Below are 25854 nucleotides of genomic sequence, written 5' to 3'. Positions count from 1 at the left end.
CAAACATTTCAGATAGCCTTCCATCAGCTTCCCACAATAAGTTGGGTGAATTTTGGCCCATTCCTCATGACAGAGCTGTAACTGAGTCAGGATGTAGGCCTCCTTGCTCGCACACGCTTTTTCAGTTCTGTCCACAAATGTTCTATAGGATTGAGGTCAGGGCTTGGTGATGGCCACTCCTTTACCTTGACTTTGTTGTCCTTAAGCCATTTTTCTACAACTTTGGAAGTATGCTTGGGGTCATTGTCCATTTGGAAGACCCATTTGCGACCAGCTTTAACTTCCTGACTGATGTCTTGAGATGTTACTTCAATAAATCCACATAATTTTATGAAGTGCACCGGTCCCTCCTGCAGCAAAGTACCCCCATAACATGATGCTGCCACCCCCGTGCTTCACGGTCGGGATGGTGTTCTTTGGCTTGCAAGCCTCCCTCTTTCTCCTCCAAACATAACAATGGTCATTATGGCCAAACAGTTCTCTTTTTGTTTCATCAGACCAGAGGACATTTCTCCAAAAAGTACGATCTTTGTCCCCATGGGCAGTTGCAAACCGTAGTCTGTCTTTTTTTTACGGCGGTTTTGGAGTCGTGGTTTCTTCCTTGCTGAGCGGCCTTTCAGGTTATGTCGATATAGGACTCATTTTTACTAAGGATATAGATACTTTTGTACCTGTTTCCTCCAGCATCTTCACAAGGTCCTTTGCTGTTGTTCTGGGATTGATTTGCACTTTTCGCACCAAAGTAGGTTCATCTCCAGGAGACAGAACGTGTCTCCTTCCTGAGCGGTATGACGGCTGCGTGGTGTTTGGAATTTGCTCCCAAGGATAAACCAGACTTGTGGAGGTCTACAGTTTTTTTTCTGATGTCTTGGCTGATTTCTTTTGATTTTCCCATGCAAAGAGGCACTGAGTTTGAAGGTAGGCCTTCAAATACATCCACAGGTACACCTCCAATTGACTCAAATTATGTCAATTAGCCTATCAGAAGCTTCCATGACATCATTTTCTGGAATTTTCCAAGCTGTTTAAAGGCACAGTCAACTTGGTGCATGTAAACGTCTGACCCACTGGAATTGTGAAACATTGAATTATAACTGAAATAATCTGTCTGTAACCAGTTGTTGGAAAAATGACTTGTCATGCACAAAGTAGATGTCCTAACCGACTTGCCAAAAACTATAGTTTGTTAACAAGAAATGTGTGGAGTGGTTGAAAAACTAGTTCTAATGACTCCAACCTAAGTGTTTGTAAACTTCCGACTTCAACTGTATGTACTTGGTTTTACCAAATAGGGCTATCTTCTGTATACCACTCCTGCTTTGTCATAACACAACTGATTGGCTCAAATGCATGAAGGAAAGAAATTCCACAAATTATCTTAAGGCACACATGTTAATTGAAATGCAATCCAGGTGACTACCTCTTGATTCTCCAAGTGCAGTCACAAAAACCATTAAGCACTATGATTAAGCTGGTTCTCATGAGGATCGTCACAGGAATGGAAGACCCAGAGTTAGAGATACCAGAGTTACCTCTGCTGCAGAGAATAAGTTCATTAGAGCTACCAGCCTCAGAAATTGCAGCCGAAATAAATGCTTCACAGAGTTCAAGTAACAGACACATCAACATCAACTGTTCAGAGGAGACTGCGTGAATCAGGCCTTTATGGTCGAATTGCTACGAAGAAACCACTACTAAAGAACAGATAATAATAAGAAGAGACTTGCTTTGGTCAAGAAACACAAGCAATGGACATTAGACCGGTGGAAATCTGTTCTTTTGTTTCCAACCGCCATGTCTTTGTAAGACGTAGAGTAGGCGAACGGATAATCTCCGCATGTGTGGTTCCCACCGTGAAGCATGGAGGAGGCGGCGTGATGGTGCTTTGCTGGTGACACTGTCGGTGATTTATTTAGAATTCAAGGCACACTTAACCAGCATGGCTACCACAGCATTCTGCAGTGACACACCATCACATCTGGTTTGCGCTTAGTGAGACTATCATTTCTTTTTCAACAGGACAATCACATAAAACACACCTTAAGGCTGTGTAAGGGCTATTTGACCAAGAAGGAGAGTGATGAGTGCTGCATCAGATGACCTGACCTCCCTGACCAAGACCCTTCTCCCCCGATTGCGGAGTTTGGTTGGGTGGCCAGCTCTAGGGAGTATTGGTGGTTCCAAACTTCTTCTATTTAAGAAGGATGGAGGCCACTGTTCTTGGTGACCTTCAATGTTGCAAAAATGTTTTGGTAGCCTTCCCCAGAACTCTGCCTCGACACAATCCTGTCTCGGAGCTCTACGGACAATTCCTTCGACCTCATGGTTTGGTTTTTGCTCTGACATGTACTGTCAACTGTGGGACCTTATATAGACAGGTGTGTGCCATTCCAAATCATGTCCAATCAATTGAATTTACCACAGCTGGACTCCAATCAAGTTGTAGAAACATCTCAAAGACGACCAATGGAAACAGGATGCAGCTGAGCTCAATTTTGAGTCTCATAGCAAAGGGTCTGAATACTTATGTAAACAAGCTATTTCAAGCCAGATTTTGTACATGATTTTTCTGACATGAAATTGTTTAGTGCAAATCCAACTGTTGTATTCTAGGTACAGTACATGAAAATATGGAGCTGACAATTTGTAGGCTAATTAAAAATGTCAAAAACAAAATAAAATGGGGTGTTGGGAGCCGCATTAATCAGAAGGTCAATGGCATGGAGGAGGATTGAAGAGATTTTGGTGTCGACGTTGATTTCTACAACAATGTTTGCAAGTCAATTTCCTTTACCCAATGTACCCATTCATTGCATTTTACATGCAGGGCTGTGTATTTTGCAGGAAGGGAACTATAATCGTCAATGTCATGACACAAGTATAATGAAAGCGCTATAATATATGATAATCATAATGTCCAGTTGCTAGCATATGACATGGGAAATTCATGCTTAGTGTATCATTTACAATGATATAACGCACGTTACTGGTGATTTCTATCCTTTGGTGGACAAATTTCACAATTTAATTTAGTCAACACATTCACAAATGGTGGCTTTGATCACAGTTTTGAAGTTTAGGCAACCATTGTTGTGCAAATCTCTCTTCTCCCACCATCAACACCAACATTCGCTGCAATCTTTCTCCAGGCCAATGACCTTATGATTTTGTCTCTGTATTCTAGCAAAGCGACATTGTATAGAATTGGAAAACCAGACACGGTGATGATTGGCAAACCACCATCTTTATAGGTTGTGCTTGCCCGGAACTAATGACAGGTGGAACTATGTTTCAGGAACAGAAGATTTTCAAGCAAACATCTGCTCCGCCTGATTGCTTAACGGCAGTGGTGGCCGTGTGCAATTTGCATAAAGTAGAGCAGAGCTGACTTTGCGCACTGCTCCAATCTATCAAATGTACATGTAACCAAAGAAGACTTAAGGGTCTGCATCCCCGCTTGCCATCATCGCTAAATTCTATTTTAAAAACTGATGGAAGAATAGACACACAGGAAGAGCGGACGAAGACAAGCAGGTGAGTGATAGCTGGAAGGGGATGTGGCTGACTGAACACAGCTGCCATACGTGAGATGTCCGTGACTTTTGTAGTGGACATTTCTCGCTTCGCGTTTAATAAGAATAGTTGTTGCTTAAAAAAAATGTAGCTGAATTTATAAACAAAATTGACTATAAAACATTTTTATAACAGGCGCCAGTTGGTTTCTTTAGACTGGTAGGTCCGAAAAAATCTGGTAATATCATATGAAACGGTACTACAGTATTCTAAAACATTGGTATCGTAATGATCATGACGTTTTGGTACCGTGATATTACTGTGGTACCAGTATACCGTGCAACACTAGGAGACACACACCTGTCAGTAATATGTGGACATGATTTTGAACATAATCATCACGGTAGGGCATTTTCTGTGGTAAGAGACAGTAAAGAAGAGCAGCTGTATAGTTCTGTGGTATGTTTCTGTAGAGCAGAGCTCCACCACACATCCCAGGGAACCATGTTAATAATTACAGGTAGTATTTAATATTTAACACGACAAGTCCTCTTTGAATCCTTAAGCACTTTGTTGAAATAAAACTTGGAGCAAAGCAGAGCTGAGTGAGAACCTAGTGTTGGTCAGACGATTGAAGAGGTTTCTCTATATTCGACCTCTTGCATAAACAGAAGTCGTACAGTAAGTACCCTTTCATCTGCACTGTACATGACAATCATTGGTCAAGGAACTTGACCCAGTTCCTCTTTCATGGTTTTCTTGTCAAAGAATGTACACACAATAATAGCGCATTAATCCATTCATTCTTTTGGCATTCATGGTCAGCAACCTGCACTTGGCCAGGGCACCCTCCATCCTGAAATCCGATGGAGGAAAAACTGCGTGCATAGCTTGCATTTCAGTGCTCTTTTGTGGATATTGTTGACACCATGCAAATATCATCTTGGTCAGCTTGTTTATATATTTATATTGGGAGGTGCCCTCCAAATTTCAATAATTGGTCAGATGTTGAAAGTGAGCGAAGCAGAACGTCTTGAACCAGAGACGTATTGGATGCCCGGTGGTGAGGAAGAATCTTACCAGAAGTACTGCCGATGTCCCATTGGGTCGGAAGAGTTCAATCGACATGTCTGGGAACATCCGGCCGATCCTCGATATCACGTCGTCCACATACCTGGAGGAGGAGAAAGTCAATTTTTGCCTTTTGGAAATTAACAACAAGCAGGTTTCAAACTACATCAATCCACAGACCTAGAAAAGCAAAATGTCCTGCTGTGTTATTGACATGTAGAGTCTAAATGTTTTAGGTCACGTATCTTTTCTTAACAAATATTTTAGATGATTTACACTTGAAATTATTCAACATCTGAAGCGCAGTTGAATCAATGTTTTCCTGATGTTAATCAATGGTTTCAAAGAAACAAATTCCCAATTGATCACATTAGTCTGATAATACTAATGACCCATAATCAGCCACTCATCCATCCCTAATCAAACAAACACGTGACGCATGCACTCACACACACTTCTAACTCTGTACATAATAGTAGCCTTACTCGCCAGGCTACTCTGTCATCTTGTAGGATACTTGCTCCTTTAGAAGGCACCCCCCAACTTCTTTCCCTCCAAGCCAGTATTTGAGTACACTACAGCAGCAGCAGCTCTCACATCAATGCCACAGATAGACCGACAGTCATGGCTAAGAGAGACAGACAGCTTTAACACTGTTCTCAGTCTGGTTGACCCCCAAACCTCCCAAACATCAATCCACTTGCACCCTTAAACCTTCGCCAGGGGGACCCTGTTAACTGTCAGCGCTGCTAGGGATCACTTTTAACCTGGACTGCGAGGCCACAAGTGCTTGCATGCTAATCGAAATATAATGAGAATCTTGTTAGCCATGAGCCATCGACAGACCTACGGATGTCATTCAAAATAGACATGAAAAGAACATCTCATATTAAGAATGACTTTAAAAGTCATACAGAAGTCAAGAGACCCACAATCCGGTAATTACCATTTTTGACCAACAAGTACAGAAGTTCACTGGTGTGTTCTCGCACACCATAGCCACATGCACATCAAACTTTAGGTCTACATTCTGACTATGTGCACTGGGATGAACATAGGCAGTAGAGTTGTTAAATGGAGATTCAGAACTCTCAATTGCCGGCACTGTAGGGTGCCAGACTGCCAGCCAGTTACAAGACAAGACTTGTTCTTACATTTAGCTGCTTAATAATTCATCTTGAGAGTGAAACTCGTTTAACAACAACACAAAACAACACATTTTCACTGATTCAAATCAGTATAGTAAATTCAAATCTCCCTAGGCGTTGGAGAACCTACTTGGCATTCTGGGCTAGGAGTTCCAAGTTCCAACCAAACCAGGATATTTAAGCCTGGCCAAAAAAATGGTACATGTATGGTTCAACATTGACAACTTCAGTGTAACTACCCTGTACAGAAACAACTACCTCAATGTCTTAACCTTAGAAGAACAACACTTGGATGTATGGCTGCACTAAAAGTGCACTTCCCTAAGGCAAACCCTGCAGCATGGGGATACTCATTTAGAATAAGCCTAATTTCTTGTTATGAAGCTGCTCCTTAAATACAAAATGAGGATGGGGTTGAGAGTGTCAAATACAGATATCATCTTTTTGTTCTAATACTTGTCATCCATTTGCTTCTTTTTAATCTCACTGAACACTAGAGTACACATAGAAGGGCACTGGTCTGCATTGCGTTTTCTCTTTGAGCCTGTAAGTATGTAGGCAAAATGAGGATATGGCATAGGGGAGGTGGATGGATGTTTATTGAGAGACTACGGGTGGTATTTTCCATCCATATCATATCTCAAAACTTTTCTTTTAAACTATTTTGGAGATCATTTTTTATGTGTATTGGGAAACTGTGAGCTCTGCCATGGCTGTAGTGCACACAACAAATGTGGCCCTGATGAGAGACAATAGTCTAAAGATGGCAGCATGGTTGTATTCGGTGGACTCAAGCTTAAAACATAAATGGCGTAAAAGGTGTTCGGTCGCTGTGGACTGCACAGCCAAAATTCTGTCGAATTCTCTTGTGGGAAGCGCACCCTCCTGCTCTGATTGGCTCAAGTTTGGGAGCCATCATCGACAGCCGACAAAAATTTGAAATGTTGAATTTTATTCAACATTTAGAACTCGCCACCATGTCCCCAATTGTGCGGAACACACTGCAGGGGCGGCAGGTGATTGTGGGACATCATCATGTAGCCAGTGTTGAATCTTTGCAGCAGTCATAACCGGTAAAATACATTTTGTGTGTGTGGAATGATCAACCGACTGAAAACAGGACGGCGTGCGGTTGAGTCTGTTTCGGTCATAACATGGACTCTTAACGTGCTGAAACTTTGTTGTTCCTTGCTGAAACAAGTAAACAAACACGCCTTTGGTTGCCTAGGCACAATAGAGCAGTAGCACACATAGAAATAGAATGAATAGAATGGACTTTGAAGTTGGAACCATAGAAATCCTATTAAATTACTAGAGAGGCTATGTCACAAATCCTCAAAGTTCCAGAATGGTCCCAGTCGCTATTAGATAGAATGTCGCGGCCTTGCCCGCATGTGGTGGAAAACAACCTGCGGTTAACCAATTGGCTCACAGCAAAAAAAATACCTTTTTCAAACACAATTTTCTTGTTTTCTGCTTGTTTTAGTCAAAACTACATTTAAGAAAAGTACATGTCTAAAGATTACTTTTCAACTAGGGCTGTGCCGACATGGCCATACTTGTACTCGTATCCGTAAATTGACAGTTGAAAGTTTTGTCCGAGTACTGGGCACACACCCCTATTTTAAACATCGTCTGCTCCCGAGCGATCTCACAACTTAGAAAAATGTAATATTGAAGGGCTTCGCTCATGCCCCTTTTCATGACGGTGCTAGCAGCCACGTGAGTGAGTGCTAGCTAGATAGCCAAGACCAACAACACAAACAAATGGACTTTACAGCTACAAGTAATGAGCGGAGTTTCAAACAGCCTAAACTAAACAAGTTAAATGTCTTACTTGTGATGAAATGTTTTCCACACATATAGCTACTTGTACCTCCTTGGACACAGTGTCCCACAGTTCCCACGTCAAATAGCCTGGAGCCAAATAGCTCTTCTCGCAGGCTCGATTTCCATATGTGGGAGCATTGTGAACCGTAGTTTGGGATTTTGGAACTGGTTAAATGTACATCAGGGATGGGCAACTGGCGATTCTAATGACTAATTGGGTTCATGTCCATTCTAATTCCATTCTAAAACTCGATGGTTGGAACCTCTAACCCTGCCAATTTGACTGGTACACTCATGATTATACTCGCAATGGCTCCCTGGTATTGTGATGCAATCATTTCCATGGTAATGCAGAATGACGGGTCGCCCCCAGGTGGTGAGGGTAGGTAGCAACACATCTGTCACACTGATCCTCAACACTTGAGCTCCCCAGGGGTGAGTGCTCAGTCCCCTCCTGTACTCCCTGTTCACCCACGACTGCATGGCCAGGCACGAGACCAACACCATCATTAAGTTTGCAGACGACACAACAGTGGTAGGCCTGATCACCGACAACAATGAGACAGCCTATAGGGAGGAGGTCAGAGACCTGGCCGGGTGGTGCCAGAATAACAACCTATCCCTCAACGTAACCAAGACTAAGGAGAAGATTGTGGACTACAGGAAAAAAAGCACAGAGCACGTCCCCATTCTCATCGACGGGGCTGTAGTGGAGCAGGTTGAGAGCTTCAAATCCCTTGGTGTCCACATCAACAACAAACTAGAATGGTCCAAACACACCAAGACAGTCGTGAAGAGGGCACGACAAAGCCTATTCCCCCTCAGGAAACTAAAAAGATTTGGCATGGGTCCTGAGATCCTCAAAAGGTTCTACAGCTGCAACATCGAGAGCATCCTGACCGGTTGCATCACTGCCTGGTACGGCAATTGCTCGGCCTCTGACCGCAAGGCACTTCAGAGGGTAGTGCGTACGGCCCAATACATCACTGGGGCAAAGCTGCCTGCCATCCAGGACCTCTACACCAGGCGGTGTCAGAGGAAGGCCCTAAAAATTGTCAAAGACCCCAGCCACCCCAGTCATAGATTGTTCTCTCTACTACCGCATGGCAAGCGGTACCGGAGTGCCAAGTCTAGGACAAAAAGGCTTCTCAACAGTTTTTACCCCCAAGCCATAAGACTTCTGAACAGGTAACCAATGGTTACCCGGACTATTTACATTGTGTAAATAGTCTTTTACGCTGCTGCTACTCTCTGTTGATCTTATATACATAGTCACTTTAACCATACATCTATGTACATACTACCTCAATTGGCCCGACCAACCAGTGCTCCCACACATTGGCTAACTGGGCTATCTGCATTGTGTCCCACCTCCCGCCAACCCCTCCTTTTACACTACTGCTACTCTCTGTTCATCATATATGCACTTTAACCATATCTACATGTACATACTACCTCAATAAGCCTGACTAACCGGTGTCTGTATATAGCCTTGCTACTCTTATTTTCACTGTTGTTTTATTTCTTTACTTACCCCCCCCCCCCCCCCCCACACACACACACACACACACACACACACACACACACACACACACACACACACACACACACACACACACACACACACACTATTGGTTAGAGCCTGTAAGTAAGCATTTCACTCTAAGGTCTACACCTGTTGTATTCGGCGCACGTGACAAAATAAACTTTGATTTAATTTGATAATTCAAATGATGTTAACTGATGTGGCTCATGCAATGGAATGTATTTTTTATAATGTCATTTGAGCTGAATCAACAAATCACAGCACATATTTTTGCACATACACTATATATACAAAAGTATGTGGACATCCTTTCAAATTAGTGGATTTGGCTATTTCAGCCACACCTGTTGTTGACAGGTGTATAAAATCGAGCACACTGCCATGCAATCTCCATAGACAAACATTTACAGTAGAATGACCTTACTGAAGAGCTCAGTGACTTTCAACATGCCATCTTTCCAACAAGCCAGTTCGTCCAATTTCTGCCCTGCTAGAGCTGCCCCGGTCAACTGCAAGTGCTGTAATTGTGAAGTGGAAAAGTCTAGGAGCAACAACGGTCAGCCATGAAGTGGTAAGCCACACATGCTGACAGAACGGGTCCGTTGTCTTTTACTTCCTGCTTTGCTCCTATGGGTACACCTCGCAATGGCCGCCAGTCTACCCATTATGCCATCATTGACTTGAATGGGGATGCCTGTTCTAATAATTATATTTCAATTCCAGCACATGCAGTCAGGGTCAAGATATTGAACTTAAGAAGCAGAGTGTCACTGGCCACATCATCATGATGATGTGTTTTGCATCATATGAGAACTTGACTGGTGACATGCAAAACATGCTGGAACTGTATCAACAGTGGACTAATTACAAAAATAGCAAAAGATGGTTTTTAAAATAGCAAAAGTGAGTGAAATGTCCCTTTAAAGGATTAGCCTTTGGAATATCTACAAGTCATTTGGGCTTCTTTCTATTAACCTTGTAATTTAAATGCAAAGTTAATGAACACTCTAAGGAAATATAGACATAAAGGGAAGTTATGTTACATAGTTTAAGAATCCACTGTGAAGAGTGTCTTGAATGTGAATGCTCCAGATTACCATTAGGAGCCGCTGAGCAGGTGAAAACCCTCCAAAAAGTCTTTGAAAAGTGATCTGCGAGTACCAAGACAAATCGGATCTAGCGCAGTTTCATGACGGCGAATTATAACTAAGAGAGATGACAAACAACAACTGACAGACTGGTATCAGCTTGCCAGAGTGTTTGGGGATGGAGCCTAACATTTCTCTTACACCTGCAAACGTTGCAGTTGATTATGAGGAGTGGTCAGATATTCCCTTGCTTGTGACTGCATGGCTCACTGAGATGAATACTGATAAATCAGAGCGGTCTGACTTGCTGTTCAGTCTAATCAGGGATAACTGATGACTGAAATTTCATCCTCCTCAACTCTACTGTGTCGCAATGCAGCACCGGAAACAGGATGCCCAGAGCCAAACCAGCGTCTGCATGCCAATGATTAGGCCTAAATTCACTAATTCAAACATGTGTGAATTGTTATAGTATAATCTGCAGGACAAATATATCCAAATACCACCTGAATTAAAAAAGAAGTGGACGGTGTCTGACCAAGTCCGTTATGGAGAATGGGGAAAACCAAAGCTGCGAGGACCCAAGTTTAATCAAGAAGACAAACACATTTGGTAGGCCTGGCAGGGTAACTGTTTAATAGAGCAACAAATGATTATGCACGAAGAAAGTGATGAAAATAAAATAACCGTCATTAACATTTAAAATAAATAAACTATTATTATTATTACCCCTTTTTCTCCCCAATTGGTAGCTACAGTCTTGTCCCATCGCTGCAACTTCCATACAGGAGTCACTAGAGCGCGGTGGGACAAGAACATCCCGGCCGGCCAAACCCTCCCCTAATCCGGATGACGCTGGACCAAATGTGCACTCCCCCATGGGTCACCCGGTTGCGGCCGGCTACCACAGAGCCTGGATTTGAACCAGGATCTCTAGTGGCACAGCTAGCACTGCGTTGCAGTGCCTTAGACTACTGAGCCACTCGGGAGGCCAAAAATAAAACTTTTTAAAACAACTTCGACAAGCTTTACCCAAAAGTAGCAAAAAGCAAGCCTGGTTTACATTTAACAGCCAATATAATGAAAGACGAGAGGAGGAAAACTAGACAGTTTTAGAATGTTGTGTTGTGGAACGAATAGGTGACTGAAGATGGGATGGCCCGGCATTAAAAAAGATGACAAGTGCAGTTGAGTCATTTTCCACAATAAAATTGATTCTTTACAACGTGATGAAACGTTCCCCATTCAACCCAACATTTGCAGCAGAACATGCAGTTAGAAGCGGAGAAGAAGAGACAATGGGGGGCTTTTCCCCCCTTTCTATTCAAAACTATTATAATGGTGACCGTGGTCATACGCCTGACAAATAACCGGAAATTCCATGACGGTCACAGCCCTACCATTTGGAAGTTATCACCCCAGTTACAACGGGATGTTACATTCAGAGACCAATGTGAAAAATGGCTACTACATGTGTTTGGGAAATGTTCCACCTCGTATGTTAATACAGTGTTAATATGCGAGTGGGGCCTGTGAGTTTGTGTGATGCTTGTGACAGGGCCAAACCTAAGAGAGAAGTGCAGCCGGGATGGCTCCTAATCAGACCGCCAATTCCCCGACGTCATCGACGCCCCCCCCCCCCCCTTCTGTGGCTGTAATGCCCCCTAAAAAAAGCAGTGCTTTGCGGCCAAAGTGGCCATAGTGCCCTTGGGCTGAATATAATAATTAGAATTCACTTCTCCCAGTTGCCATTCGGTGTGCTCCGAAGCAGCTCTCACTCACACGGCTCTCTCAGATAGAGTATTGAAATTCTTATTAGCCAATGCCAGTCACGTGATTGTGTCGTTCTCACAGGCATCGCAGCTCCAAAGTACAAGTGAAGACCGGACACATCGTGGATGCAACAATCGGGGATGCAACAGCGCGCGTCCTTCTTATTGAATTCCTCAGGCACACACGGAACTGTCCAACTTTTCCTCAGCCAACAAGATGAGTAACAAACAGTCAAATCACTAGCCTATGCCAATCTACTACCTCCCATAGTACAACAGTTGACCTGTTCTATTGGTCAGCTTGTCGTTCTGTGTGAGAAATAAATATTCCTAACCGACTCTGGGACATTCGTGGGCCGATAGATCCCAAATTCATACAATCACTGCACATATATATTTTTAAAAGCAATGACAGAGCCTGGATTTGAAGAACAAAATGCAACAAAATCAGGACGTTTAGCTTAAAATGCTGATAAACTATTATTTCTTCACATTATAAGCGCAGCACAGGTGCGCACACGGCAGTAGGCTATACACGCAAATGTTCCAAAATGCAATTAGCGAGAATACATCATCGTTTGTAAAAGTGCACTGCCAATGCGAGCGGTTTCATGGGACATAGAGGAAAATCATCTTTAGAAATGTAGAAAGAGGGACGATCTAAAGATGCAACAACTAGCATGGGTTGTTAATATGACTAAGACTGTGTCTATGGCTGCTGGACAACGAAAGAAAGTTGATTTGAAAACGAATACAACATGAGAGAAATACTTTGTCAATGGCATATGAGAAAGTGATTCTAAAATAACTCTCTCAACATTCCTATGGTGGGGAATTTGGCTAGGCTACTTTGAAACAGGGTAAGACATGCCTCAAAATAAAAAACATCCGGGTTTTAAACAATTACGTTTATGGTTAAATGGTTTAAAAATGATGACTGCCTCTGCTCAAATTGCAATGTGGGTGATGTTGCGGTGCGCAGCAAGCACAGGCCTCTCTCTCTTATCGGAACGAACAGTGCCTCAAGTATGTTGACACAATCAAACATTTAGGCGTTACTATTAAATATACTACATTATATTTATCAAACATGACTGGCGTTTAGCCTATATACACTATGTGTAATTAAAAGTCTCATTAAACTTTGGCTATATTTTCTGGTGCCCCTCATGTCAGCATCGGTGTGGACATGAGATGCTGTAGCCAATACGCATAGTCTATCACCTACACCTTGACATGTAGGCAAATTATTCATGTACATTTACATACACATACGTTGTAAAATACATTTAATTGGTTATTTTGGTTTAACGGCCTTGGTGCCCTAGCAGATGGCCTTGGCTCTCTGGCAGATTGGGGACCTCTTGAAGGCCAAATGGCCTTGCCCCTAAAATCACAAATTCCAGGCTTGCTTCTAATAGATCTGCTTAGCCTCTCTGTTGATGGGAATGGGCAGGCCCAAGCTGACAACGCCACTTTGAATCGATGCTCCAAGGACAAAGGCCTGTGTCCCCGGAGTGACGAACTGATCATCGTTGGCCAACAGACGACACGCCCAGCATGAGTCACTCAAAAGTGACCTTGCACCGCGCAAAGTTTCCTGGTGACTTTCCAGAAGCACAGGCAATATCACCATATTATTATAGTGGTACCCTCCCAAAACAAGAAGGAATTTTATATTAGATAGTCGGATTAGCTATGAAACTTAGTGGTTAGTTCCACTTTAATCATCAATATGTCTTTGCTTTTAACAATAGAGAGAGCACAATTGCTCTAATTTGGTCACTGCATCTCTGGATAAACAGAGCAGCAGCTCAAAGAGATGCATGATTAACTTCTTGAGAATACAGGGGGTGCTGTTTTCACATTAGCATAATTGCCTCTACAGATAAAACTGCCTCTTATTCAATTATTGCTGTTACTATATGCATATAACCATATGCCATTGGATAGAAAACAAGCTATGGTTTCTAAAACCGTTCCAATTTTGTCTCTGAGTCAAACACAGGTCATTTCACAGCACTTTCCCTGAGCCAGAAAAAGATTGCAAGATGTGTATGCTCGCTTCAAAGCTCTGCCTATATATGGTCACGCGACCTATGACCCGAAACACACTTCCTTCTTCTTCCTCTGGGTGTCTGGAAGACGTCAGAGGAGAAATTTTTTGTTTATCTTGTACTGACGTGAAATAAGACCTATTTCTTTAGCGTGACCGACAACTTCCGGTTTCCTGAGATGCGCGTTTAGAGAAGCCATTGACTTTTGTTATGCTGACGTTACGGATGAAAACTATCTCCGTGTCAAAGTTTGTTTGATACATGTGACCATATCACCGTAATGTATGTTTTTTCAATATAGTTTAATCAGATTATTAGAATTTTTTCGGGAGTTTTGCCGTGTTCCGATCTTTGAGTTTTTTAACTTTGGACAGAGCCGTGCTAGTCGACCAGTACCCAGGCTAAATGAAGAGGGGAGGTTGCCATTGTGAATGGATTGAACGACTCATCAGGACTAAGGACACCTTGATCAACATTCTGATGAAAGACCAGCAATAGTAAGACCCAATTTACGATGTTATTTCATATATCTGTCGTGCATGTGAACTGGTCGCGCGCGTCCAGCTGGTTCTGGCTGGCCTGGTTATGCTAATTAGCGCTACATTTTGTTTTCGCTATAAAACATTTAAAAAATCTGAAATATTGTTTGGATTCACCAGATGTTGGGCTTTCAATGTCTGTACGCTGTGTATTTTTTCTGAAATGTTTTAAGACAAGTAATTAGTTATATAACGTTGGTCTCTGTAATTGTTCTAGCTGCATCAGCACTATATCAGATTGCAGCTGCAATGTAGAACTGTGATTTATACCTGAAAAATGCACATTTAAAAAAAAAAAACTATGCTATACCATAAATATGTTATCAGACTGTCATCTTAAGAATTTTTTTGTTGGTTAGTGGCTATCAATATCTTAGTTTAGCCGAATTGGTGATAGCACCTGATGGAGTAAGAAACTGTTGGAGTAAGAAAATGGTGTCATTTTGCTAACGTGTTTAGCTAATAGATTTACATATTGTGTCTTCCCTGTAAAACATTTAAAAAATCTGAAATGGTGGTTTTATTCACAAGATCTGTGTCTTTCATTGGGTGTCTTGGACTTGTGATTTAATGATATTTAGATGCTACTATTTAATTGTGACGCTATGCTAGCGATGCTAATCAGTGTGGGGGGTGTGGGGGGTGCTCCCGGATCCGGGTTAGGTACTCTGTAGAGGTTAACCTAAATGTGTTAACCACTTAGGACAGTAATAATCCAGATATGGGGGCTAGCTGTCTACGGGAGGTTGGTTTATGCATGACAGGAGTCAGTCACAATGTGCTGATTACATTCGGCATGGCTCCATTTAGAGCACAGGGGTCGTCAACCTTTTCTTGCCCAGGTTGAAGCTGGTTGAGAGAATGCCAAGAGTGTGCAAAGCTGTCATCGAGGCAAATGGTGGCTACTTTGAAGGATCTAAAAATATATTTTGATTTGTTTAACACTTTTTTGGTCACCACATGATTCCATATGTGTTATTTCATAGTTGTGATGTCTTCACTATTTTTCGACAATGTAGAAAATAGTAAAAAATAAAGAAAAACCCTTGAATGAGTAGGTGTGTCCAAACTTTTCACTGGTACTGTATGTCCAAGTCAAGAAAGCTTAACAGCAGCACTTGCCGCACTGGTAGCATAGTCACGGGTCAGATACTCCAGTGAGTGTAAGTGGCTCCAATGAGTGTAATTAGTGTGATATTAGGAGTTGAGAAATAAAATTGACATCATTAGAAAGATATTCTCCTCTACTGTAGGTATGCAATTCCCCCAAAATGTATTCGGTTATTGCTAGCGATATTCCTAATTGATAGTGTTCTGACCATTAACTGTTTCGGCAAATTCAGACTAATAGAATATTGGCACTTCACTTAAGATTCGCAGAGCTACTCATCCCATGGCTTAGGCGGTCCCCCACAAAACACATGACCAACCAGACATTGATTGATTGATTGATTGGAGACAGCTTGTGTCAATTAAAGAACATTTCCTAAATACCTGAAAAAACACAGTGCCTCAAAAAGTGTCCCATAACTCCAGGCCCTTTTCATACTGTATGCATCTGTTAAAAAAAACGTTGCTCCCAAAGCCACATCCCCATCAATTTCTTAGCATGAGGCCTGCTAGTTAGCGGTCCGATGTCTTCTATTATCTGTTAGTCTCTTCAGCATCCAGTCTTAGATCATGACTCCTGCATAACAAGCCCTTCCTGTGTCTAGTGTCGGACTAATAGGCTATCAGATTGTATAACCTGGTATCTCCCATACCTATAACAAGATCGTTTTCAAGGCTGACAAAGCAGATTCGACTTGAACAATCAAATATGCCAATCTCTAATGGCCTGCCATTGATCTACTCTCCAACAGAAATGTGTCTACTCAGGACTTGACTACTTTGTAGCTAAAGTATCTGCATAAACCCAATATCATATCATCTATATTTATTCACGACCACAACATTTATTTGTTATACCATCATTACACTGTGCACTTTCTGGGGCATTTCTGTACATATAGAAGAACGCAGGGCGAAAACAGCTGGCGATGCAGGAGGGTGGATGCAAAAAAAACTTAAGCCACCTCGCATGAAGGTTGTGCTGCATAATTCATGCGCCGGGTGCTCCTTTTAGAAACGGCAAATTCATCAGGACAATGACGTTTGACAGAGGAGCCGCTGGTTGGCTTCACCTTGCTCCGCTCTTCACCTCGCTCTCTTCCTGTGCTGTACGGAGCCATTAGAGTTCCCCAAAGCCCAGAGTCACCCTTCCTGCACAACGCAGGAAACCGACCAGTGAGAAGCTGCTCCGGGAAGATGTACAGTGACAGCCGTGCCTTCACTGTTCCCCACTATTGATATTTCCTTTTACATCCAGAGTGCAGACACTTTACTGAGCGACGCCGGCCCTACCTCCCAAGCCAAAAACTTCTAAAATGCCAGATGGGAAATATGGAGGAAAATGTCACCCAAACCCAGTGAATCTGACATTTTGTGAGGATCTTTCTTTGTTGACAAGTGGCGTGAGGGTGAACAGAAGAGTGCACCAGGTGCCTTTTCCACACATTCTACAAACCTCATCTACCCGAAGGACTTTAAATTCTATAAAAGTCGCACAATCACTTGCACGGTAACAACATTATGAAAAGAGTAGCCCATGTCTTTCAAAAGGCACACTGACAAACAATTCTGAAAAAAAGGTGGCACATTTCAAAGACCAGGGTACAATGCCACACTGATCAAGGACTATCCATAAGAGCCCAACACACAATGTATTTCAGATTTTGTAGTAGCTATGCCAGCTGGGGACCACACTCTTCTCTTTCCTACACCCACTCTTTCATATTTCATTGGGGATGTCATCCCTCAATCCATCCAGACTTTCTGCATGCCCCCCACTCTCCTATCGAAGCAAGGGGTCTACGGCCCAAGACAACAAAATAAGACAATGCACCGCTTTATTACCATTATGTGATCCCTCGGGACTACGACGACACTAAACCGAGGAAAAACAATTGGAGTGAGATCATTCATCTTTCAGTCACTGCTTTCCCAACTATCAGGGAAATGCGCGAGCAGGAAGAAGAGGAGCTGTACTCACTGTGGTGGCAGAACCAGGGTACTGGGCTGGACTTTGGGTCTTCTCTTGGCTGATGCCCCCATTTGGTTAGCTGAGCGCTTGAGTGACTGCTGGTTGAGAAGACTGGACGCCAAGCCAGCATGGTATTGTAACTAAATGGGGAGAGAAAAGAACAGAATATATATATTTTTTAAACATGCTATGTGTTAGTACAGTAACTAGGCCTAAAAGGAAACATTAGGCATTAGTGAAGACAGTATCTCATTGGCTGGAATCAAGCCCACAACTCTGTGGTGTTGCAAGCCCCATGCTCTGGCTCACAGAGCCAATTGAAAACACGCGGTAGGCTGTGCGTCTAGCGTGTGCAGCCTATTAGTGGTGAGAAGGACAGGCCATTTCAGACGACACTATCGCTACCACAGGGTGGAGATCAACCTGCGCCGCCAGGCAGCTCTAAACCACATCACATCAAACATACATGGAGAATAGCCAACAGCTGACCTAGTCTGGGTCTGTTTTCACCACTAAACCTTGAGACACTTAAAACACAGCTCCAAGGCCAACTATGTGACAGTAATGTGACAGGCGTCAGACGAAAGTTAATGAAGGTAGAAATCTGACCTTGAGTTAACTGACACGTGACAACTTGAAAGCTGCCCTACCAGTAACACAATGTATTAGAATTTGTCCTCTGTTCTAGCCTCGGGCAGCCCACACAAAATCGTACAATTCACACGAAAACATTACTGGCAACAGAGTAGAGAAAAATAATAAAAAATAAAAAAGTCATCATCAAGTTTAATTGAGACATCGTAGCCGACTGTTTCCCCAAAGCTAAATCTCAAGCCTGACAACACTCTGCTCACTTAAAAGGAGAAATATTTGGTTTTGTAGCCCAACTATATCCTCCGCTCCTGCCCACTCTACCTCCCCCTCTCCTCCTGTCGTTAGTTTGGGAGCGAAGCATGGCAAGTAAAGCAGCTCTCACTTTGATGTGGAAGCGGCAGAAGCCTGTCGGCAGCTCTGCTCCCCGTCTGATGAAACGTCGTGAAAGAGACGGAAGCTATGCAGAAGACACAGGTGTTTCAATCAGTGTCAGTCATACAGCCCAATGACTGGTATCAAATGTGACAGAAAATCCTAAAGGGACCAGAAATCCCTCTATTTGATATTCAAAATATAAAAACTCAAAAAGTAGATGTAACATCTGGATTTATAAAACTGGCGATATACAAGCCTGATAAACACATTACTAATTTGGTAAGAATTTAGTATAATGTGTTACCATAATGTTATAAGCATCTATAATAATATTTTATTAGTCAACGTATAAAAAGTTGATAATAGCAGATTTGATAAAGCCATGCTTATGGCAAATTTTAACGTATCCTGCATCATTATGCACTATACTGGTATTGCCATAGTGTTACCACAAAAGGAGAGTAAGAAACCAAATCAACAACTAGAGGACAACCTAGGACCATTCCCTAGGCTCTCCCCAGACTGCAGTGCAAACCGGTGGCAGGTCTCATCTGGACTAATTCCGCCAGCCATCCGGTACTTCACTTCTTTGGGGATTCTTCATAGCGCTCATTCACAGACAGAGCACTTAAATTGGGGCTCACATAATCCCGCAGCTCATTAATTGCTATTAAAATATTCCTCCTCTTGAAATAATTAGTCAAGATATGCGGCTACAGAGCGCCGTTCACTAGGCGAGAGGCAGACTACACAGCGCTCCCCTAGCTACATTTGGCTGACCAAAGCAGCTGTGCTAACAGGGATTTATTTTAATTGACCAAGCCTACTCTTCATGGCTAATGAGGCTAGTTTGTAAGACCTGGATCGTGAAGCAGCCCAGTGCTGCTGGACTGGTGCCCAGGGAAGCCCAACCTGAATGCTAAACACACTGGATAGAAATAAATAAACAAAACTGCAGAGAAGATAGTGTTGCTTTAGGCCATATGTCCGATGTAGCTGAGTGCTTCCCCTTCGTGCATTTAGCAGCACAAACCTACTCATTCAAGGGTTTTTCTTTATTTTTACTATTTTCTACATTATAGAATAATAGTGAAGACATCAAAACTATGAAATAATACACATGGAATCATGTAGTAACCAAAAAAGTGTTAAAACAAATCAAAATAAATGTGAGATTCTTCAAAGTAGCCACTCTTTGCCTTGATGACAGTTTTGCACACTCTTGGCATTCAACCAAATCAAATCAAAGTTTATTTGTCACGTGCACTGAATACAACAGGTGTAGACCTTACAGTGAAATGCTTACTTACAGGCTCTAACCAATGGTGCGGGGAAAGAAAGAAGGTATGTGTGTGTGTAGGTAAGTAAAGAAATAAAACAACAGTAAAAAGACATTTGAAAAAAGAGTAGCAAGGCTATATACAGACACCTGTTAGTCAGGCTTATGGAGGTAGAATGTACAAGTAGGTATCGTTAAAGTGACTATGCATATATGATGAACAGAGAGTAGCAGACACGTAAAAAGAGGGGTTGGCGGGTGGTGGGACACAATGCAGATAGCCCGGTTAGCCAATGTGCGGGAGCACTGGTTGGTCGGGTAATTGAGGTAGTATGTACATGAATGTATAGTTAAAGTGACTATGCATATAAGATAAACAGAGAGTAGCAGCAGCGTAAAAGACGGGTTGGGGGGGGGGGGGGGGGGGGGGGGGACAATGTAAATAGTCCGGGTAACCATTGGTTACCTGTTCAGAAGTCTTATGGCTTGGGGGTAAAAACTGTTGAGAAGCCTTTTTGTCCTAGACTTGGAACTCCGGTACCGCTTGCCATGCGGTAGTAGAGAGAACAATCTATGACTGGGGTGGCTGGGGTCTTTGACAATTTTTAGGGCCTTCCTCTGACACCGCCTGGTGTAGAGGTCCTGGATGGCAGGCAGCTTTGACCCAGTGATGTACTGGGCCGTAAGCACTACCCTCTGAAGTGCCATGCGGTCGGAGGCCGAGCAATTGCCGTACCAGGCAGTGATGCAAACGGTCAGGATGCTCTCGATGTTGCAGCTGTAGAACCTTTTGCGGATCTCAGGACCCATGCCAAATCTTTTTAGTTTCCTGAGGGGGAATATGTTTTGTCGTGCCCTCTTCACAACTGTCTTGGTGTGTTTGGAACAATCTAGTTTGTTGTTGATGTGGACACCAAGGAATTTGAAGCTCTTAACCTGCTCCACTACAGCCCCGTCGATGAGAATGGGGACGTGCTCGGTGCTCCTTTTCCTGTAGTCGTTGTGTCGTCAGAAAACTTAATGATGGTGTTGGAGTCGTGCCTGGCCATGCAGTCGTGGGTGAACAGGGAGTACAGGAGGGGACTGAGCACGCACCCCTGGGGAGCTCCAGTGTTGAGGATCAGCGTGGCAGATGTGTTGCTACCTACCCTCACCACCTGGGGGTGGCCTGTCAGGAAGTCCAGGATCCAGTTGCATAGGGAGGTGTTTAGTCCCAGGATCCTTAGCTTGGTGATGAGCTTTGAGGGTACTATGGTGTTGAATGCTGAGCTGTAGTCAATGAACAGCATTCTCACATAAGTGTTCCTTTTGTTCAGGTGAGAAAGGGCAGTGTGGAGTGCAATAGAGATTGCATCATCTGTGGATCTGTTTGGGCGGTATGCAAATTGGAGTGGGTCTAGGGTTTCTGGGATAATGGTGTTTATGTGAGCCATTACCAGCCTTTCAAAGCACTTCATTGCTACGGACGTGAGTGCTACGGGTCTGTAGTCATTTAGGCAGGTTGCCTTTGTGTTCTTGGGAACAGGGACTATGGTGGTCTGCTTGAAGCATGTTGGTATTACAGACTCAAATCAGGGACATGTTGAAAATGTCAGTGAAGACACCTGCCAGTTGGTCAGCACATGCCCGGAGCACACGTCCTGGTAATCCATCTGGCCCCGCAGCCTGTTTAAAGGTCTTACTCACGTCGGGTACGGAGAACGTGATCCCACAGTCGTCCGGAACAGCCGATGCGCTCATGCATGCCTCACTGTTGCTTGCCTCGAAGTGAGTATAGAAGTGATTTAGCTCGTCTGGTAGGCTTGTGTCACTGAGCAGCTCGCGGCTGTGCTTCCCTTTGTAGTATGTAATAGTTTGCAAGCCCTGCCACATCCGACGAGCGTCGGAGCCGGTGTAGTATGATTAAATCTTAGCCCTGTATTGACGCTTTGCCTGTTTGATGGTTTGTCGCAGGGCATAGCGGGATTTCTTCCGGGTTAGAGTCCCGCTCCTTGAAAGCGGCAGCTCTACCCTTTAGCTTAGTGCGAATGTTGCCTGTAACCCATGGCTTCTGGTTGGGGTATGTACGTACAGCCACTGTGAGAACGACGTCCTCAATGCACTTATTGATAAAGCCAGTGACTGATGTGGTGTATTCCTCAATGTCATCGGAAGAATCCCGGAACATGTTCCAGTCTGTGATAGCAAAGCAGTCCTGTAGTTTAGCATCTGCTTCATCTGACCATTGTTTTATAGACCGAGACACTGGTGCTTATTGCTTTAATTTTTGCTTGTAAGCAGGAATCAGGAGGATAGAGTTGTGGTCGGATTTACCAAATGGAGGGCGAGGGAGAGCTTTGTACGTGTCTCTGTGTGTGGAGTACAGGTGATCTAGAATTTTCCAGCTTCACCTGGAATGATTTTCCATCAGTCTTGAAGGAGTTCCCACATATGCTGAGCACTTGTTGGCAGCATTTCCTTCACTCTGCGGTCCAACTCATCCCAAACCATCTCAACTGGGTTGAGGTCGGGTGACTGGAGGCCAGGTCATCTGATGCAGCATGCCATCACTCTCCTTCTTGGTCAAATAGCCCTTTCACAGCCTGGAGGTGTGTTGGGTCACTGCCCTATTGGAAAACAATTGATAGTGGGTCTAAGTGCAAACCAGATTGGATGGCGTATTGCTGCAGAATGCTGTGTTAGCCATGTTGGTTAAGTGTGCCTTGAATTCTAAATAAATCACAGACAGTGTCACCAGCAAAGCAACCCCACACCAACTCCTCCATGCTTCATGCTGGGAACCACACATGCAGAGATTATCCGCTCGCATACTCTGCGCCACACAAAGGCACGGCCGTTGGAACCAAAAATCTCAAATTTGGACTCATCAGACCAAAGGACAGATTCCCACCAGTCTAATGTCCATTGCTTATGTTTATGACCCAAGCAGGTCTCTTCCTCTGATTGGTGTCCTTTAGTAGTGGTTTCTTTGCAGGAATTAGACCATGAATGCCTGATTCATGAAGTCTCCTCTAAACAGTTGATGTTGAGATGTGTCTGTTACTTGAACTCTATGAAGCATTTATTTGGGCTGCAATTTCTGAGGCTGGAAACTCTAATGAACTTATCCTCTGCAGCAGAGGTAACTCTGGATTTTCCTTTCCTGTGGCGGTCGTCATGAGAGCCAGTTTCATCATAGTGCTTGATGGTATTTGTGACTGCACTTGAAGAAATTTCAAAGTTCTTGAAATTTTCCGGATTGACTGACCATCATGTCTTAAAGTAATGATGGACTGTCGTTTCTCATTACTTATTTATTCTATTCTGGCTCTAACCAGAATAGAAAGAGGAGTGGGAGGCCCCGGTGCACAACTGAGCAAGAGGACAAGTACATTAGTGTCTAGTTTGAGAAACAGGCGCCTCGCAAGTCCTCAACTGGCAGCTTCATTAAATAGTACCCGCAAAACACCAGTCTCAACGTCAACAGTGAAGAGGCAACTCCGGGATGCTGGCTTTCTAGGCAGAGTTCCTCTGTCCAATGTCTGTGTTTGTTTGCCCATCTTCATCTTTTATTTTTATTGGCCAGTCTGAGATATGGCTTTTTCTTTGCAACTCTGCCTAGAAGGCTAGCATCCCGGAGTCGCCTCTTCACTGATGACGTTGAGACTGGTGTTGTAGTTCATAAGGAATTCAGTTAATTGAAATACATTAATTAGGCCCTAATCTATGGATTTCACATCACTGGGAATACAGACATGCATTTGTTGGTCACAGATACCTCAGAAAGAAAGGTAGGGGCGTGGATCAGAAAACTAGTTAGTACCTGATGGGACAACCATTTGCCTCATGCAGCGCAACATTTCCTCTGTACAGAGTTTATCAGGCTGTTAATTGTGGTCTGTGGAATGTTGTTCCACTCCTCCTGAATGGCTGCGCAAAGTTTCTGGACATTGGCGGGAATTGGAACACGCTGTCGTACACATCGATCGAGAACATCCCAAACATGCTCAATGGGTGATGTATCTGGTGAGTATGCAGGCCATGGAAGAATTGGGACATTTGCAGCTTCCAGGAATTGTTTACAGATCCTTGTGACACGAGGCCGTGCATTATCATGCTGAAACATGAAGTGATGAATGGCATGACAATGGGCCCCAGGATCTCGTCACGGTATCTCTGTGCATTCAAATTGCAATTGTGTTTATTGTCCGTAGCTTATGCCTGCCCATAGAATAACCCCACCACTGGGCAATCTGTTCACAACGTTGACATCAGCAAGCCGCTCGCCCACACAATGCCATACACACTGTCTGCCATCTGCCCGGTACAGTTGAAACTGGGATTCATTCTTGAAGAGCACACTTCTCCAGCGTGCCGTTGGCCATCGAAAATGAGCATTTGCCCACCGACGTCGGATTACAACGCCGAACTGTAGTCAGGTCAAGACCCTGGTGAGGACAACGAGCACACAGATGGTTTCCGACAGTTTGTGCAGACCCACCGTTTCATCAGCTGTCTGGGTGGCGCAGGTGAAGAAGCCGGATGTGGAAGTCCTGGGTTGGTGTGGTTGCATGTGGTCGTGTACCCGGTTGGACGCACCGCCAAATTCTTGTGCACCTGTGTAATGGTCATGCTGTTTAATCAGCTTCTTGATATGCCACACCTGTCAAGTCGATGGATTATCTTGGCAAAGGAGAAATGCTCACTAACAGGGATGTAAACAAATTTGTGTACAACATTTCAACCAAATATGCTTTTTGTGCGTACGGAACATTTCTGAGACCTTTTATTTCACCTGATGAAAAATGGGACCAATACTTGACATGTTGCATCTATATTTTAAAACTGTAAAATGCTTTAAAACTGTAACATGTTCCATCTGCCCCATAGCTAAATGTGTAGAATTGCAGGAAATTAGTTTTAAACCAGCAAACGTTTTTCTCTGCGGCCAAGAGGGCCTCTAGAAACTACCCAAACCCCCCTCGGCAGCAACATACTGTAAGGCCTACGCAATATTCAATACTACTGGCTCTGATCCCACTTCACAATATTGTTTGGGAATTCTTTCACAAAGGCACAGAAGATAATACTGAATAAAAAACTGTGAGCATCTTCAAAAGGGGGCAAAAAAACATGAATTTTTCTAACTGTTTGACAGCCTCTCTTCCCTTTTTTCAGTGAAGTTACATAACAATCCCAAAAGGCTCACGTGGAAGAGAGTGGGAACAGCAGGGGGCGTGTGAACACAACCTGGCATTATCCCCATTCAGCTCTTACACAAGCTATAGTCTCCTGCTTCCCATTCCATTCAATAAGAGCCAGCTGTTTCCTTGCCTGCCCAGGTCCCCTACCTCCACAACTCCCCCTAACTCCTCCCCACCCAGCATAATGGGACTGGACAGCCAAAGATTTTTAACTATAGGACTAGTGGGAGCATCAAAGTAAGTCTGGGGAAACACTTTCATTCACATTTTAGATTGGAACAAATGTTGATTATGTCAAAACACAAAAAAGAGGGAATTACAGAGGGGTTAGGGCTGCGCGATATGGACAAAATAACATTTATTTTTGGAGGTACGGCGGTATTTGATGGTATTTTATGTTTCGGAATAATATAAGTTCTTAATGTTTTATGAGTAGCACGTGACCCTAGGATGGCAACAAATTAATTCTAAGTGGATTTAAATGGGAATTCTCCCTTATGATTGCTTTGCACTCAACCAAAATAAGACACAACTGACAGTGAGGTTGAAGAACATTTTGAAGAACATTTATTTTATTTAGCACTGTATCAAAATACCTTTATAGACGGTATTGTAAAAATCCACCATAAAATACAAATATATCTCCCAGCTCTAAGAGGGTTAATTCTGAAGACTGATTATTTATGTTGATTGTAAAACAGATGTTACATGCAGCTAATCTGAAAATAGTTGACTTGAGTTAAACTTTTGACTGACAGAAGCAGACAATGATAAATA

The 25854-nt window shown here is 43.3% G+C and overlaps 1 protein-coding gene across 1 annotated transcript in view; it reads right to left on the bottom strand.

Annotated features, from left to right (window-relative positions):
* The window catches only part of LOC129825989 (mediator of RNA polymerase II transcription subunit 27-like), an 85454-nt gene that overhangs the window by 29606 nt on the left and 29994 nt on the right, over window positions 1–25854 (bottom strand). The window contains exons 3-4 of the mRNA XM_055886210.1: window positions 17656–17786; window positions 4594–4687 (exon numbers count right to left, since the gene is read on the bottom strand). Coding sequence (XP_055742185.1) covers window positions 4594–4687; window positions 17656–17786 — 225 coding nt within the window. The remainder of the gene's footprint in view (window positions 1–4593; window positions 4688–17655; window positions 17787–25854) is intronic.

The sequence above is a fragment of the Salvelinus fontinalis genome, chromosome 28, assembly GCF_029448725.1.
Source record: "Salvelinus fontinalis isolate EN_2023a chromosome 28, ASM2944872v1, whole genome shotgun sequence".
In the NCBI taxonomy this organism is placed as follows: domain Eukaryota; kingdom Metazoa; phylum Chordata; class Actinopteri; order Salmoniformes; family Salmonidae; genus Salvelinus; species Salvelinus fontinalis.
The sequence above is the reverse complement of the archived record's forward strand: the minus strand, read 5'-3'. Positions and strand labels throughout refer to the sequence as shown.